This window comes from Eptesicus fuscus, chromosome 21 (assembly GCF_027574615.1).
Source record: "Eptesicus fuscus isolate TK198812 chromosome 21, DD_ASM_mEF_20220401, whole genome shotgun sequence".
Classification (NCBI taxonomy): Eukaryota; Metazoa; Chordata; class Mammalia; order Chiroptera; family Vespertilionidae; genus Eptesicus; species Eptesicus fuscus.
The window spans coordinates 39,746,198-39,759,444 of NC_072493.1; the positions used below are offsets into that span (position 1 = coordinate 39,746,198).

Consider the following 13,247-nt stretch of genomic DNA (forward strand, 5'->3'; position numbering starts at 1 on the left):
GGAACCTGTGCCTGCCGGAGCCAATCATAATGCTGTAAGGGCCAAAGCCGGCCAATGATCATGGCAACTTCTCCGCGGGGCAAAGTGGAAAGAGGCGTGCCTTCTGAAGAGGGGCGGAGGCGACGAGTCAGTGGGCGTTGCAAAGTGCTCAGCACAAACCAATGGTAAAGGAGCGCCGAAACCCGCGGCGTAGCAAACCAATAGGCACGGGTTCCACAAGTCAATGGGAAGGGCGGGCAGGTGTGCTTTGACCTGCTTGCGAGTGGGAGCCAATAAAAAAGGGCGTTTCGAAGAAATGGGTGGGGTTCTCATCCATGGTTCCAATAGCAGGGCCAGACCCTGCAGCTGGTGGGCGGAACCTAGGGCATGTTGAACCAATAGGCTAGGCGGGGCGGGGCGACGGCGGCGGCGGCGGCGGCAGTGGGTTCGGTTGCGCGTGGCGCACGGGGTGGGAGCGGAGCCCAGGCCGGGAACAGGCGCTGCCGCCAGTGAGAACCGGGGCCCTGAGCAGGGCGGGGGTTGGCTGGGGACTGGGCCCGGTGCCACGGGCCCTGACCTCCGCCCTCTGACCTTTTCCCTTGCAGGCGACCATGGGGAACGTGTTGGCCGCTAGCTCGCCGCCCGCAGGGCCACCGCCGCCGCCCGCGCCCTCCCTCGTGGGTCTGCCGCCGCCTCCACCCTCTCCTCCGGGCTTCACGCTGCCTCCGCTCGGAGGCGGCCTGGGTGCTGGGGCCGGCGCGGGTCGAGGTTCAGAACGGACCCCCGGGACGCCTGCAGGGACCGCGGACGATGGGGCCTGCGGCTGCCTTCCCAACCCCGGCACGTTCGAGGAGTGCCACCGGAAGTGCAAGGGTGAGGGGCGAGGGACCTGGCGGGTGTGTGATGGCCCGTATCTCGGGGGAAGGGGGAGTACATTGAGGCAACCTTGGGAATTGGCACCGACTTTAGGAATTATTTAACAGCGTTAGGAGTTGACGTTGGGATCGCGTGGTGGAACGTTGGACTTGGGGCTTGGAACGATGGGATCAAATGGTGGAACCTTGGAATGGAATGGCATAGCAGCGGAGAAAAGCCTTAGGAGCCCCAGGGATCGGCCTAGCCAGCCTCCTCATGTGATCCGCAAAGAAACTGAGGCCCAAGGTCACAGTGTCAGCAAGGGTCTGGTGGGGATGGAACCCCCAAAGCTTCTGGATTCTGGCTTGGAATAATCGTGGTAGCAGGAATGATGGAGATTTATTGAGTTCTGCCCTGGCATTCAATGTATGCTAACTTGTTAAGTCTTTGCAATGTTCCCACGTGGTGAGTGTCATCTGGCAGATGACAAGTTTGACACAGATAAAGTAACTTACTAAAGGCACGCAGTGTAGTGGGTGGTGGCGCTGGGATTTGGACGCAGGCAAAGGCCCTGGTCTTGGCGCCATCCTGCCATTTTACTGGTTGGATACTTTGTGGGACCATTCCGCTGTGGTTCCTTGGAGATGGGAGAGCTGAGATGAGAGGTGGGTGTGGGTGTGGGTGACAGTATTTCTCTTCTTCAGAGCTGTTTCCTATTCAGATGGAAGGTGTCAAGCTCACAGTCAACAAAGGGTTGAGTAACCATTTCCAGGTGAGCCTTCCTGCCTCCAGAGGTCACCCAGCCACCCCCTGCACCTCTGCATGCAACCCCCTTACTCCTCCCAGAAGGGCTGGGCTCCTTGGTACTTGAAAAGACTCAGAGACAGTGCCGGGCTGACTTCTCCGTGGGGGGTTTAGGGACCCAGAATTCAGAGGTACCCCTTCCCCCATACCATCCAGGTAGAAGTGAAATGCCAGGTATGTAATCCACCCCCAGCGCATTCTTTCTCTAAATCTCTTAATCTAGTCCAGGCACACCTCTGAGTCTTTACTCCCGGCTCCCAGCCAAGAGACGCCTGACTTTTCCTCCTGGATAGGGAAGCCCAACAGGCAAATATCCCCCATCCCAGGCTGGAGTGGGCTCAGCTGGGATTATTGGGGGGTGGCCTACAGCTTCATCCCCACAGCCCTCCCTCTTCTCTCAGGTGAACCACACAGTAGCCCTCAGCACAATCGGGGAGTCCAACTACCATTTCGGGGTAACGTACGTGGGGACAAAGCAGCTGAGTCCCACAGAGGTGAGGTTCTTCTTGTCATTTCATTCATTGTATCATTCTTCAAACAAGTGTGTAGCCAAACACCAGCAGGCTTTGTCAGTAAGAAGCCAGAGCCGCTGAGGGTGCTGTAAGGGGGGGACTGTGTCTCTCCAAGGTGCATGTAATATGGGTCATTCTTCATCCTGAACCCCTGCTCTCTGCCCAATCCTGTGTTGCATGAGGCTTTGAATGCTGAACTAGGCATTTGGACTTTCTCTAGGGGGCACTGGAGAGCCATGGAAAGATTTGAACTGGGGAAGGTCATGGTCAGATTTATGCTTTAGAAATGTCTTTCGGGATGCCGTGCAGAGGCTAGGTTAGGGGAGTGGGGGCAAAACTGGAGGCCTGGAAGGAGACTGGGGCAGGATACAGGTGGAGTCAGGAGACTGAATTCGTTAACTGGTTCCATTCAATAGATGCACTTAGTCAGCAAACCTTCACTGTACCTCCATTCCGTGTCCAGCTCTCTGCAGGGGACATAGCAGTGAACGAAACAGCTGTGGGGCTCACAGTCTAATGGAGAGAGGGGCAGTCTGTTCCCGGGGAGGAACAGTCCAAGGTGGGCAGGGCTGAAATGGAACCCAAAGGCTGTGGGAGCCCAGAGGGGAGCCTAGGCAGTTAGGGAGAGCTTCCTGGAAGGGGGGCCTTCAAACTGAAGCTTTCTGACTCTGAGCTTTTCAGCTGGGCCCATCACTTATGTACTTCCATAATGCTAGGCCTCTGACCTTTAACCTCTTACCTTACCCTCTGCCTCACAGGCATTCCCCGTGTTGGTGGGCGACATGGACAATAGTGGCAGCCTCAATGCTCAGGTCATTCACCAGCTGGGCCCCGGCCTCAGGTCCAAGATGGCCATCCAGGTGAGTGGGAGTCGAGCCACCTGCTCCCCGAGCCATCCCGAGCACCAGGCTGCCCTCTCACTTCCTCCTTCCCCACAGACCCAGCAGTCCAAGTTTGTGAACTGGCAGGTGGATGGGGAGTACCGGGGTTCTGACTTCACAGCAGCCGTCACCCTCGGGAACCCAGACGTCCTGGTGGGTTCAGGTAAGAGGCACGGGGGCTGGGGGCGGGGGGGGGGGGTGTCATAATCTAGTCCCAGCTTTACGAGCAAGTCCGTCCCCTTCTCTGTACCTCCTTTCTGCCCTCTGAAAGATGGGCACAGGCAGGAGGGGTTTTGAAACATCAGGCAGCACAGCATCGTGGGTGAGAAAGCAGATTCGAAGCCCAGCCCTGCCGCTGGCCTAATTGCATTGTAGGCAGCTTCCCGCACCTCTGTGGGCCTCGGTTGTCTTGCCCGTAAAATTGGGCTGCCTCACAGGGCCATTGAGTAGGTCACGTAAGTTTGTGTGTGTGAAATGCTTCAAAGAGGGTCAGGCATGTGATAATGGATCCCCAGGAAATGAGCTGCTGTTATTAACTCGTGGGGCCCTAGTGCTGTTTGAGGGCACAGAGCAGCTCCCAGGGCGGCAGGTTCCACTTGCAGTTGGGAAGGAGACGCAGTCTGAGGTGTGGAGACTGGAGAGGAAAATTCCTTGTTTGGTTGGTTCGGGCAGGAACCATTGGGCTCTGTTTCCACCTCTAGTTTCTCCGTTGTTTTGTGTGTGTGTGTGTGTGTGTGTGTGTGTGTGTGTGTGTGTGTGTGTTTTGTTAAACCGAGGATATTTTTCCCCATTGATTTTTAGAGAGGGAGAGAGCTAGGGAGGGGGGACGGGAAAGAGAACAAGAAACATCAATGTGAGAGAGACACATTGATTGGTCACCAGCAAGGCTGGGGATCGAACCTGCAACTCGGGTATCTGCCCTTGACTGGGAATAGAACCCTTCCATCCGAGGGCTGGCGTTCTAACCACTGAACCACCAGCCGAGCTTTTGTGTGTGTTTTGTTTTTTGTCTCTGGGTGTCTGCCTTTGGTTTCTTTACATGTATTTAGTGGGTATTTATTGGTCGTGTACATGTGTATTCTCAGTACAGAGGATAAGATGCTGGACAAAGGAGAGTTAAATCTGCCTGTGGGAGCTCCCATCTTAGTGGAGGCAAACCCAGGTAAAGCAGTACATACGGAAATGGTGTCAGGTGATGGAGATGAACAGAAAGATTCGGGTCTCAGGAGGGTTGGATGGAGTCCTCAGAGAGGGCCTCATTACTTAGATGGTATTTGAACAAAGACTGAGGGCAGGCGCAAGGGTTCCAAGCAGATATGTGGGCAAGGAGCTTTTCAACCAGAGGAAATGGCAAGTGCAAAGGCACTGAGGCAGGACCCTTGACTGGCACATAGAGGAGGAGAGTGGCTGCAGTGGATGAAGAAGGAGGGTGAGTGTGAGGGCTAGGGGTCAGGGGCCAAATCACACAAGGCTTTGTGAAAATTTGGGCTTAACTCTGGATGTGGCGGGGGCCACCGGAGACACTTGATAAGGACAGGATGTGACTTGGCTTCTAACAGGATCCCTTGTGCTGACAGGTGAAGGACAGATGGAAAGGGACCCACTGCAGGGGCAGTGGAGGGGGTGAGACGTGGTCGAGTCCGGGTGTGCTTTAAATGTGGAGCCGACGGAGTTTGCTAGTGGATTGGGTTTGGGAGATAGAAGAGAGGATCCAGACGACTCCTGAGTTTTGGGCTTGAGCAGCTGGAAGGATGGAGTTGGTGATTCCTGCCTTTGATCGGTCATGAGCGTGGGCTCCAGTCATGAGCGTGGGCTCCGGGGCAGTGAGTCCTGAGGGCCTTTGTGAAGGCGGTGCCGGGAGCCTTGGCGGGGCCCGGGAGCGCTCCTGCCTTCTGCCTGCCGGAGGCGAAGGGGCCTCTCGGAGGAGGCATCGCCTTTGAGCTTCCAAAGGAAGAGGAGGAGCTGCCCTGGCTGGAGAGGGCGAGCAGCTGGAAAGGGGAGGGAGGGGAAGGCCATGCAGGAGCTGGGGAAGCTGGGCATGAGAGGCCCCTTAGGTGAAGCTTCGTTCGTGGGGGGAATGCGGGGCCTTGGGCAGGAAGAAACACTTTCTGTCCCCTTCTGACCTCTGATGGCATCACCCCCGCTGCTCACACACCCACTGCAGTTGGGCCATTGAGTTTTTCTGACACTTCCTGGAATCACTATGTTCTTTCTACCCCAGGGCCTTTACACACGTACACACTTTTTACTGATTTCAGAAAGGAAGGGAGAGAGAGAAGCATCCATGATGAGAGAGAATCATTGATTGACTGCCTCCTGCACGTCCCCTACTGGGAATTGAGCCCACAACTCGGGCATGTGCCCTGACCACGAATCGAACCGTGACCTCCTGGTTTATAGGTCGACACTGAGCCACACCGGCCGGGGCTCTTCTCTGGCTTTGACGTGGCTGAATAAGTCTCTGGGCACACATCACCCTCACCAACACACCTTCTGTGACTAGAGTGTACCTATGTCTGTCGCATTGCCTCACCCTGTCCTGTAGTCTTTATGGCACTTCCCTCTGAAATTGTCTCACTCTCTATTACCTGTCTGTCTCCTACGCTAGGATGTCAGCTCTTTCAGGCCAGGAACTTGCCTGCTGTATGCCAGCGCCTGGGACCGTGCTGGGGCCAGAATCGGTGCCCAGGAAACACTGAGCAAAGGCGTGAGCAGTGTGATGGCAGGTCCCATCCGTTCCTCAGCCTTTGGTCAAGCCCTGAGCATGCCATGTGCATCTTCTCCTGCCTTCAGTTCCAGGCGCTGGGAATAGAGCAGGAAGGCAATAGCTCCTGGCGCCTCTGAACAGCCCTGTGGGGTAGGTGCTGCCATTGTCCCCATCTTACTGAGGCCCAGAGAGGGGAAGCGATTCCCAGAGGACGCAGCAGGTCGGACTCCAGAGTCCATGCTCTTCTCTGTGGTACCAGCACCTCCTTCCCCCACACATGCTCCCCGCATTGACTTTTTGTGCTCCCAACACTGGCCTCCCAGCCCCTCCCCCTCCCCCTCAGACTCATAAAAACAGGACCTACTGGTCCAGGTCACTGCTGAGCACAGGAGTAACTTACCACCGACAGCTTGGACTGAGCCTCAGTTTCCTCATTTGTCACAAGAGCACAATAGCAGTGACCACCTCTCACTGAAGGATCCAGCAGGAGCACATCTTCAGCGCTCAGCTCCAGGCCAGGGGTGTGGGTGGGGCTCGCTCTGTGTGTCTCAGTGCCACCCCACAACGGGCGGAAGTGTCCGTGTTTTTGTTTTTTGAGGTGTCTGTTTTTATGGCCCCCATTTCACTGATGAGAAAACGGGCCTGAGTGAAATCAAGTTGCCTGGACTCCGAGGAGCTGGAACCTGAATCACGGCCTAATACAAGGGCCCGTGTTCTTACCTGGTTCCCGCCCCATGGCCTCGGCTCCTCGGGAGCTTCTGTGTCATCCGAAGCACCTGGTGTGTGGGACACAGCAGGGGCGGAGACACCCCTCCTGCCCTCGCAGGGCCCCTGGGCCAGAGGGAGAGACGTTGGCCTTTAAGGAAATTATCACACACTGGCTGGCTTGCTGTTGGGAGCAAACCTGCTCAGGAAAGCTCAGGTCGCTATGAGAACTTGGAACAGGCGGCCAGCTGTCTCACCTGGAGTGACAGAGACCGCCCCCCTGAATGGCCCTGTCTGTCCGAGCGAGGGAGGGGGAAGGGAAGGAGTGGCACTGCACGTGGGGGGCAGTGCAGAAAGAAGGCCTGTCCGGCGGGGGCTGAGAACCCCCTTCCCTTCAGGTTCTGCCCTGGGCACCTGCCATTCCTGCCCCAGGTGACTACCCCAAGGAATCCTGGTGTGGCCCCAGCCGAGCAGGGCAAAGGTCTGGGGGTGGGAGCCTAAACCTGCCCCTGCCCAGCAGGTTTGGGAGGTGGATCAGGAGACGGGACTTCTTTCCCAGGTTGGCAGCTCTGCCCCTTGCCAGAGGCCTGCTCTTTGGTCTCACAAACCTGACCCACTTTCTCTCCTCGCGGGATTTGGACTCACTGGGTTCTTCATGGCTGCTGTAGACCCTGCGATGACCAGCGTCCAGAGGAGCTGCTGGTCTCAGCAGAGCCCTGGCTCGGGGAGCTCACGTGCCATGGGGCGCTGGGTCTGGCTGAGTGGGTGAGGAGATAGACAGGGAAGGAGTGAGATGTTCGAGAAGGAGGAGGTGAATCCTGCCCAGGGAGTTGTGTGTCTCTGGGAGGAAGAGCGCCCTGGGCCACATTGGCCGCGGGCCAGAGGCCCAGGATATGTGCTTGGGGAGCAGGGAAGGGAGTGCGGCATGGAAACAGCCAGGTCCCACGGGGCACGTGGGACTGGGAGCGAGACCAGTAGTGAAGACCACAGGATTTGAGTTCCCGTGATGGCAGGAGTGGTGGAAGCGGGGGACCAGAGCGGGGTGAGCGCCAGAGTCCCCTGGGGATGATGGCAGCCTAGATGCACGTGTGGCCGGCTGTGTTGGGGACGAGGAAGTGGCTCTGTTTGGAAGGTGGGGCCAAGCCACATGGGGCCTTGCAGCTGTGCTGTAAGGAGCCAGGATCTGGGCACGGGAGCCGCACAGGTTCTGAGCAGGGCGAGGACGGGGTGGAGTCGGTGCTTTAGCAGGATCCCTCTGTGAGTTGCTGGGAGAGGGTGAGGCTCAGGCAGGCCAGGGAGGAGGGTGGAGCTGGAGGTCAAGGGACAAGGCAGGCCCAGGAGATGGGAGGAGGGATAGCTGGAGAGATGTTCAGGGGTCACACAGCCCTCAGTCCCAGCAGTTGGCAGGCCTAAGAGGCCAGTGAGTTTTAGGCCCCTCTGTGACTCTAGGCCACAGGTGGGGGGTGTCCAGCCCGTGGGCCATATAAGGCCCAAGAATCATTTGGTCTGGCCCTGCCAAGGCATTAGGGGTGAGTTAATTCAATGTTTGACCAAATATAACAGGCTGATTATTTTAAAATATATTTTTATTGATTTCAGAGAGGGAGAGAGAGAAACCTCAATGATGAGAGAAAATCATTGATCGGCTGCCTCCTGCACACCCCCTCTCAGGATTGAGGCCCCAAATCGGGCATGTGCCCTGACCAGGAATCAAACTGTGACCTCCTGATTTATAGGCCAATGCTCAACCACTGAGCCACTCTGGCTGGGTACCAGGCTAAATTTTAAGTTGATAATTTTATGTGACCTGCGAATGATGTTATAAATATCCAAATGGCCCTTGACACAAAAAGGTTCTCCACCCCTGATCTAGACAGTCACTTTCATTCTGTGGGCCTCAGTTTCCCTCAATTGAATGAGGATGTTCTGGCCAGAGGTGTGCTGGTCATGGTTTAATACCGGCTCGGGGCTGATTGTATCATCTGCTTGTTGTGAAGAAGTGCACACAGTGGCTCAGTGAGCCCACCCATGACCCCAGCCTCCCCAGAAGACACCACCAGGGGCCTGGCCATGAACCGTTGGCTTCCCTTAGCCCCACTGGCAGCCCCTTCCCAGGTGTGCCCACTCACTGATCATGCCCCCCGCCCCCCATTTCTGCCCCGCTCCCATGGCCACTTCGAGTCTGTGCATCTGATTTTCTTTGAGAAGCAGCAGCATGCTCTGTCCTGTCTCTGCTCAGTCTTGGTGGGTTTCTCTGCAGAGACTCTTCCATTCCTCTTTGCCCTCTGCTTCCCTGCCTCTCTGTAGGTGTCTTGTCTGTTTCCCTGTCACTCCCTCTGTCTCCCCCCAGTTCTTCCCCTCCTATAAGATCACATGTGTGGGGGCTGCTCCCCTGGGCTCTAAAGATGGGCATGAATGAGTCTCAGCCCGTGGCTTCAGGAATGCAGCCCAGCAATGGAGAGCCATCTGTTAGCAAACACTCCCGGGGGCCTCCAGGGTCCCGGCTGCCGAGGGGCAGAGGGTCAGTCCTGGTGAGCACTGGGCGCGCTCTACGCTGTGCCCACACCCACTCCTTTAGGCGCCTTTACTGAGCAGTGACACCGTGGCCTGCAGGTACAGCTGAGTGGTGGGCTGCAGTGCCATTAGCACCCTGAGGTGTGCTCTCACTGACCCCCCTTCCTGCCAGTCCCAGCGGCAGAGTGGTTCTCACACATTTTGTGACCATGGGTGAGGGGCTTCACTCCCTCGGCCTCTTCTGTAAATGGTGGCGATTGAATGCCGGCTACACAGGGCTGTGCAGACCAATGAGGTCCCACGGGGTCTGGGAGACTGACCTCACTCGCCCTCTGAACTCCATGGAGCAGCAGGTGGGAGGCCTGAGGGCGGGCCCTGAGCCTCCGGCAGGGGCCTGCCTTCCGGGCCCCCTGGAGCAGGAGTCTGGCCCAGCACCCTGGCCGGGCAGAAACTGACCACCAAGCCCAGGTGACACCTGTCATCTCACCCACAGGAATCCTCGTGGCCCACTACCTCCAGAGCATCACGCCGTGTCTGGCACTGGGCGGAGAGCTGGTCTACCACCGGCGGCCTGGGGAGGAGGGTACTGTCATGTCTCTAGCTGGGAAATACACGTGTGAGTCTGGGGCCCGAGGGTAGGAGTGGGGCTGGGCCTCGGACTCCTGGGTCTGAGGGAGGGGTCCTGGGTTCTCATGTCCCCTTGGTAACCTACCCCCACCCCCACACGGCTCTCTTACAGTGAACAACTGGTTGGCGACAGTAACGTTGGGCCAGGCGGGCATGCACGCAACATACTACCACAAAGCCAGTGACCAGGTGAGCTGGTCCAGAGACCGGCTGCGAGGGCGCCCTTCCAGGCTTGGGGTGCCAGGGGCGTGTGTGCCGGGGAGCCCAGTCTGGGATGCTGACTCTGTTGCCCTGGCCCCTCCAGCTGCAGGTAGGCGTGGAGTTTGAGGCCAGCACAAGGATGCAAGACACGAGTGTCTCCTTCGGGTACCAGCTGGACTTGCCCAAGGCCAACCTCCTCTTCAAAGGTACAGGCCTCAGTTTCCCCACATGGAAAACAAGACGAGAGGTGACAGCTCTGAGTGGGTGTAGGCCAAGGAGATGGTGAAGGGCATCATGCCGGGACTCTTGAGGGCCTCCCAATCACCCGGGAACGCTTGCTGAGGTGGGGCCTGGGCCTAAGCTTTGTCCCTACTACATTCCTCCCGCCCCCCCCAGCCAGCACCCCTCTCCCATCTCTGCGCTCGGCCCTCTTTTTCCTTTTTCCGTAAGTGGAAGGCAACCGGAGCACATCCAGCCACCCCACTCTTCACATTAGTGGGAACGAGGCTGCTGGAGGCTGTAGTCACTACCAGACCCTCCTCCAGCTGCCTGCCTCGTCCTGGTGTCGAGGTTTAAGTCTCTTCTTGGACCTCAGTGGTTCTGAAGTGGAGGGTACGAAGACACCCCGAAGGCCGCCGCTGCCGGCAGAGATGAGGCCCAGGGGTTTCTGCGCCTCTAGCCTCTCAGCCCTTGCTCTTGCAGAGGCTGGGTTGGGGTTCCAGCTCTGCCCCGTGAAGCAAGTGAGCCTCCCTCCCACATGGGGGAGCACCGGCAGGTGCACATCGCCAGGCTCTAGTGAACGAGCCCGGGGACAGTCAGTCTTTTTTTTTATATAAATATTTTTTTTATTGATTTCAGAGAGGAAGGGGGAGAGAGAGAGAAACATCAATGATGAGAGAGAATCATTGATTGGCTGCCTCCTGCATGCCCCCCACTGGGGATCGAGCCCGCAACCTGGGCATGTGCCCTGAACAAACCAGTGACCTCTTGGTTCCTGGGTCGACGCTCAACTGCTGAGCTACACCCAGCTGGGCCAGTTCAGTCTTCCATTCAGCCGACACTGAGCGCCCACTGTGCCCGAGTTGTGCCGAGGGTGCTGGGAAGGACAGACTCATCCATCCTCAAGAGCAAGGACTGGGTGTGGACAGGACTGAATGGGGGATCCCAGGTGGGGGGTGCTCCCTGAGCTGAGGGGAAACGAGCCGGTTGCTTCTAGGGCTGCAGTACTTGGGGCGCAGGAAGAGGTTTCTGGGAACAGCGTGGTCACAGGCCTGGGAGCCCGCAGTCTGGCGGTGTCTGATGTGGCCTGGAGCACGACTCCACCGGGACAGTGGGAGGCCGGCACAGGGCTCTCAGCGCAGCTGTCTGCCCACAGGCTCCGTGGACAGCAACTGGATCGTGGGTGCCACGCTGGAGAAGAAGCTGCCGCCCCTGCCCCTGACGCTGGCCCTCGGGGCCTTCCTGAATCACCGAAAGAACAAGTTCCAGTGTGGCTTTGGCCTCACCATCGGCTGAGCCCCTCCTGGCTCCTGCCTCCCACTCCCTCCCTCCTCGAGATTCCCCCTGCTCCTCCCCCGACAGAGGGGAGACCTACGCGCCCCTCCCTCTCCCTTCCCTCCCTCCTTGGTGGTCAGGGGGGCAGCGGAAAGGAGGGGGCCATCACCCCAGCAGCTGAGGGGGGAATTCTAGAACCACGGGCGCTTCAGGATTCGGAGCACCGGGGGCTGTGTGCCCAGTGGACCTGGGCCCCAAAAGGGGTTCTGGAATGAGGGGCATGCCAGATTCTGAGCACCAGGGGCAGAGGCTGCCAGACAACCTCAGGGAGGTGTTGGGGCATCACCACCACCACCCCCAAAGATCTTGGGGCCCCGCCCCGAGGGGGCAGCAAGAAGAGGAGCTTCCCCGTCCCAGGTCTGCCCCCCACCCACTTTCCCATCCACTCCTCGGTATAAATCATGTTTATAAGTTATGGAAGAACTGGGACATTTTACAGAAAAAGAAAAACAAACAAAAAATATACATGAGAAAAAAAAACAAAATGAGAGGCCTGGTTTTCCTACCTCTTGGCCCTCTGTTCATTCCATCCGGCCTGATCTTCCTTCGGTGGCCACATGGGGGTGCCACAGGGCTGGGGTATGGAAAGGTGATCCAGAAAGGGAGTCAGTCCTGGCTAACGGGAGCCCAACTTAGGGAAGGGCCTGGCCCAGGATCACAGCCTCCCTGGGAGGGTGTAGTCTTGTGGTCGCTGGCTCCCGCTTGGCCTGGCCAGAGGCTGCGGGGGACTTTGTGCCTTCGGAGGTGAAGCAACAGGAATGGTACTGTCGGTGTTAGGGTGGGAGGCTGCGAGCTGGAATGCGGGGAGGGGGGGCTTTCCAGATTCCCAAAAGGGCAGATGTTAGGACTTCCCGCTAGGGAGGTCAGAGGTTTCCTGAAGAATACAGGCAGCTGGGAACATTTCAGAATCACCATCTGACAAAGAACAAAAGGTAAATTGCACTTAAAAATTGTAAAATCATTTGTGCTTTAAAGGGCACCAAGAAAAAGAACTCATACGACGGGGGAAATATTTGCAAATCTAATACATGATAAGGATGGTGACGACAAAATGGGAGAAGGGCATGAGTTTAAGGTTGGGAGGGGCGGGTCGGGTCACCTGTGTCTCCCGGTATCTGATGCTGGGGAGATCAGTTGGCCCGCCTAAGGCTCAGGTAAACACCCCTGACTCCCTAAGGGAACTGAAAACCCTGTCTGCCACCACACACCTCGGGTTTGGGGAGGGAGGTCGCTGAGCAGAAAACCCTTCCTGCCTGGAAAGCCCCAACACGCATCCCTGACCACACGTGAGACCAAGCAGGCCTGGGAGGCCCCCTTCCTGACCCCATGGAATCCAGTTCCAGTTCTCCCTGTGTGGCCTCACCGTCTGTCTAACTTTGTGAACTAACAGCTGCTGGGGAGGTGAGTGCTGCAGCTCTCACAGCCAATTGCAGCGGTGAGGTCTAGGATGAGACCCGGAGTGCAGAGGTACTCAACGTGTTGGCCGTTTCCTTATTATATTGAGATGCTGTAGGAACTGAACTGAACTTGTTTGTACCAACTAGCCCCTGGTAAAGTTAGTTTGTTAAACATTTTGCCGCAGTTCCAAGGACCGTCTATTGATGAGGTTACATGAGGACGTATGTAGCTTCTTGCATCACTGGCTGATGGTGTAAGTGCAGTTGTTTCTCCCGTTAGGTGGGCCAGAGACCGGGTGTTCAGAGAGCCTTGGTCATTTGCCCAAGGTCACACACAGCTGGCAAGGGGCAGCCCAGATCTGGGCTGGGCAGTTTGGTTCCAGAGTCTCCAGCCCTAACGGCAGCATGAAAGCTCCACGCCTGTGGAGGCATGACATTTGGGCAGCTGGACTTTGAATTGACTCATCTGTGCCCAAGGGCACAGCCAAAGAGGGAAGTCGGCTAAGACCCA

General features: G+C 57.4%; 1 protein-coding gene across 1 annotated transcript; it reads left to right on the forward strand.

The window, feature by feature from the left end:
- The first annotated feature begins 410 nt into the window (after positions 1-410).
- TOMM40 (translocase of outer mitochondrial membrane 40) lies at positions 411-12,107 on the forward strand. Its single transcript, XM_008158370.3, has 10 exons — positions 411-488; positions 585-852; positions 1,539-1,606; positions 2,040-2,132; positions 2,909-3,010; positions 3,089-3,194; positions 9,451-9,573; positions 9,697-9,773; positions 9,889-9,991; positions 11,161-12,107. Exons 2-10 carry the CDS (start codon positions 591-593, stop codon positions 11,298-11,300), a joined length of 1,074 nt encoding a protein of 357 aa, XP_008156592.1. The 5' UTR covers positions 411-488; positions 585-590; the 3' UTR covers positions 11,301-12,107.
- Positions 12,108-13,247: the final 1,140 nt, after the last annotated feature.